Source organism: Pteropus alecto, unplaced genomic scaffold (assembly GCF_000325575.1).
Source record: "Pteropus alecto unplaced genomic scaffold, ASM32557v1 scaffold30, whole genome shotgun sequence".
NCBI lineage: Eukaryota > Metazoa > Chordata > Mammalia > Chiroptera > Pteropodidae > Pteropus > Pteropus alecto.
The window spans coordinates 241,070-244,646 of record NW_006429782.1 but is presented as its reverse complement, the minus strand read 5'-3'; the positions used below and the strand labels follow the sequence as shown (position 1 = coordinate 244,646).

The 3,577-nt window shown below is 63.4% G+C and overlaps 1 protein-coding gene across 1 annotated transcript in view; it reads right to left on the bottom strand.

Annotated features, from left to right (window-relative positions):
- Positions 1–965: 965 nt before the first annotated feature.
- MISP (mitotic spindle positioning) overlaps positions 966–3,577 on the bottom strand; it is a 4,015-nt gene continuing 1,403 nt past the window's right edge. Inside the window, 6 exon segments of the mRNA XM_025041794.1 lie at positions 966–1,557; positions 1,988–2,026; positions 2,706–2,728; positions 2,731–2,803; positions 2,805–2,833; positions 3,283–3,564. Coding sequence (XP_024897562.1) covers positions 1,468–1,557; positions 1,988–2,026; positions 2,706–2,728; positions 2,731–2,803; positions 2,805–2,833; positions 3,283–3,564 — 536 coding nt within the window. The 3' untranslated portion in view covers positions 966–1,467.

Below are 3,577 nucleotides of genomic sequence, written 5' to 3'. Positions count from 1 at the left end.
TGCTCTGACGCGGGGATGTGTGCCAGCGGGAGGGACAGTGGCACGTGTGACCCAGGCGCTTGAAGTGCTTGCCTTTCGGACCCTGCCCGTCCTGCTGTTCCCTGACGCCGACGCATCCCTCTGGGGAGGAGCCGGCTGGCCTGGCGGTGGCCCCATCCAGGGCAGCCAGACATAGCAACTAAAAATACAGGACGTCCAGTTACATTTGAACTTGAGATAAACGATGAATCGTTATTAACTTTTCGAGCACACGCACGTCCCAAACATCGCGTGGGACACGCTTATACTGAAAATGTCATTCCTTGCTGGCCCGAAATTCACATTTAACTGCGTGTCCCAGATTTTATCTCACGACCCTGCCCCTGCCCCCTTCAGCCAGCAGCAGCCCTGACTCCGCATGAGTGGGGGGGGTCGTCCCCCAAGAGCTGGCCGGGGCTGCAGAACCTCCCGAACACCCCACAATCCCGCAGGAGTCGACTATGCGATGCCGATGCTCTGAGGGGAAGTGGGAGAAGCGCTGAGGAGCAGGCCTGGGGGCAGGAGGCTTCTGGCCTTTCGGTTAGAAACTTGGTCTGTATTTCGTCCTCTCTCACGGCCCCCTCCCCTCCTGGATCACCATACACCCAGCCTGGGGTGGGGGGAGACAGGGGAGTGTCACGAGAGAATGGGGGGCTGCCAGGGCCCCCCACAGATCTGGGGTCTGAGCGATGCCACCCACCGCCCACCGGCTCCATTTCCCAGACAGCGCGAGTGTCACCAAGAGAAATGAATCGGACAGAGAGAAGAGGGTTTATTTCGCGGTGGATGGGGACAGCAATTGGGGGGTACAGCAGGACCTTTTAAGCCCTCAGATCGAGCCCTCTTCTCTGCCAGGTGGAGCGCTGTCCTCTTGGGACCCCATAATGTCAGGGCTTTGCTGGTGCACCCTCCGGGGTGACACGGCGGCCGTCGGATAGGTACTCAGGTCTCCTCCCGCAGACTGGAGGGCCCTCCGGGGTTAGAGCGGGCAGGTCTCCCATTCCGGACCGGGACTTTGAGGGAGAGGCCGAGCGTCTCCACCTGGGACCTGCTGCACAATATGGTGCCAGGATCCAGCCCGTCCCCCCTCAGACTGGCGGGAACAATTGCAAGGGGTGGGGCGGGGGGACGCATGCTGGCTCCCTTCCTTGTACCCCAGAGGGCTCGGCAAAGTCTCAGAAGCAGAAGGAACAGACAGAGGTCCCGTTTCACACCTGGCTTGAGACCCAGAAAGCAGAACAGTTTCTCCAGGGACAAAGAAGCAGAAGAGAAAGCCCTCGTGTCTGGGGGCGCCCCCACCCCCAGACTGGCTCGTGGGTCTCAGGTCGGGACTGGCTCGTGGGTCTCAGGTCGGGGAGCTGTTTCCTAAGGTGGGGGGGAGCCCGGTGACATCTTGGCAGTTCCCACGGGGTCAGGCACGGCAGGAGGTGGGCGCCCCCGTCCCCCGGTTCAGTCCTCATCCTCGCTGGTGTAGACCTGGGCTTCCCAGCGTTCCGCCTTGGCGTTCTTGTGGCGCGTCACCCGTGTGGCTTCCAGGACCTTCAAGAGAAGGCACGGCGTCCCCGTCAGGGTCCTTACCACCCCCCCGACTGCCACGTCATAGGAGACGTGGGAAAAACAGGGCCACCCCACCTCCGTTTCATAAACCTCCCACCCCTGGAAATGCCAGCTCGGTCTGCGCTCCACAGCGGGGGACAGGCCGCAGATGCACCCCACGAGTTCCCCGGGGAAGCTGGCCTTCACACTCCCAGACAAACCTTTCCTTCAAAGAAAACGCCCTTGTCTTGGGCCCAATCTACCCCCCAAATCTTGACCCTTTGACAAGTTGCAAGCGGGTCTCCGCAAAATCCACCTCAGGCCGACAGTATCAACCCCAAAGATAGGCGGCAAAGTCCCCACGCCCAGAGAAAGGCTTCTGTGGGGCCCGAGGAGCAGGGGGAGAAGACTCGCCCGCCCGGAGCACACTCACCTCTGAGTTGACGTGGTCCAGCGGGTTGATGCCGGCATACTATGGGGAAGGGGCGCACGTCAGCTTTCCGTCCCCCCAGCACCGCCCCCCCCAGAGCGCACCCAGAACTCAGTGCGCAGCCCACTCAGCCAGCACCGGGGGGAATGCGGAAGGTGTTCCCTGCCCACCACGGTCCCCCGAGTGCCCCTCATTCACCCGGACCCAGAGCCATCCTCCATGCCATTCCCCTCAGTCTGTCATTTGCAATTTATTCCTGTTGGTCAACCTCATCATAATAGAGACAGTCAGCGTTTACTTAGGGGAGCTCTCCCCACGGCCAGGCCCTGCTGTAAGGCTCGGAGGAGGCTGATCTTATTACCCAGAGGCCCATTTCGCAGAAGAGGAGACCGAGGGTCAGAGGGGCAGGGCCTTGCCCAGCATCACACAGCCGGCAGGTGGCAGGGCTGGGCCTCGAACCCAGCAGGCTCGGCTGTGAGACCAGGTGGGCAAGGCCAGAGTTGGTGACAGTCCCTGGTGGTGGTGTCCCCGTACCCGCCAAGGGAGGAGATGGCCTCACGGTTACACATGCGGGTGTGGCGTCAGGCCTGGGTTCAAGTCACAGCTCGGGACCTCGCGGCCAGGGGACCCCGGGCAAGTCTCTCTCTAGCTTCCTGTGGCCCTAGCGGGGGCGTGAACCTCGGGCAGGCCTCCGAGGGGACGTGCGGAGCTCCGGACTCACCCACAGCTCCTTCTTTCTCTGCCAGGAGCGGCCTCGGCCTGGGCCTCTGCCGACCACGCCAGGCGGGAGTGCAGGGGGGCGGGGGAGAAGATGCAGCAGCTCAGACACGGCGTAGCTGCCCATGGTGCCTGTGTGGGGCGGGGGTGAGGACCGAGCATGTGGGCACAGTCCCCTGAGGGCGGAACGTCTGTCACACCCCAGCCCGGGGACACAGAGCCTCTGGCCGAGAGGCTGAGCCAGTCAAGGAGACGCGGGAACAGACTGGCAGAGCGGGCCAGCCACGGACGCGTTGGCTTTAAAAGTGACACGGGGCTATTTCTCAGTGGCAAAAAGGAGCAATGGACCAAGAGGCTGCAATACCTGGCGACCTTTATGCACCAGGGACAAAGCGGCCAGGTCCCCAGTGCAAAAGCCCTGGGCACAGTGGCCATCTCTCTCTCTCTCAGATCCGCAGATGGAGCAGCCGCCTGGGGGAGTGGACAGAGTCCCCCAGACGTCCGGACACCCCCAAACTCCTTCTCCCCGGCCCTCTGAGCCCCAGATCACGGCGGCCGCCGCCCCGGGGCGTCCTCCTCACCCGACGCGGCTGAGGATCTCCTGGAATCCGGGTCGCTGTCACCGTCGCCATCGGGTGGCGGGGAGAAAACTTCGGGGTACAGAGCGCTCCTCCGCTCCTTGGCCACCTCCCGCTCGCGCCTCAGGACACTCTCCACCTCCCTCTCCAGCAGCTCAGACGACTGGGACCGTTGCAGCCTCAGCGCCTGGGTGCCAGGCTCCTCCCAGCCCCAGGTTCGCGGGGCCTCGGCCTTCTGGGGCCCCTCTGGAACCCCGAACCGCAGCGGACGCAGGCGGAAGTGGTCTTGAGCACCGCG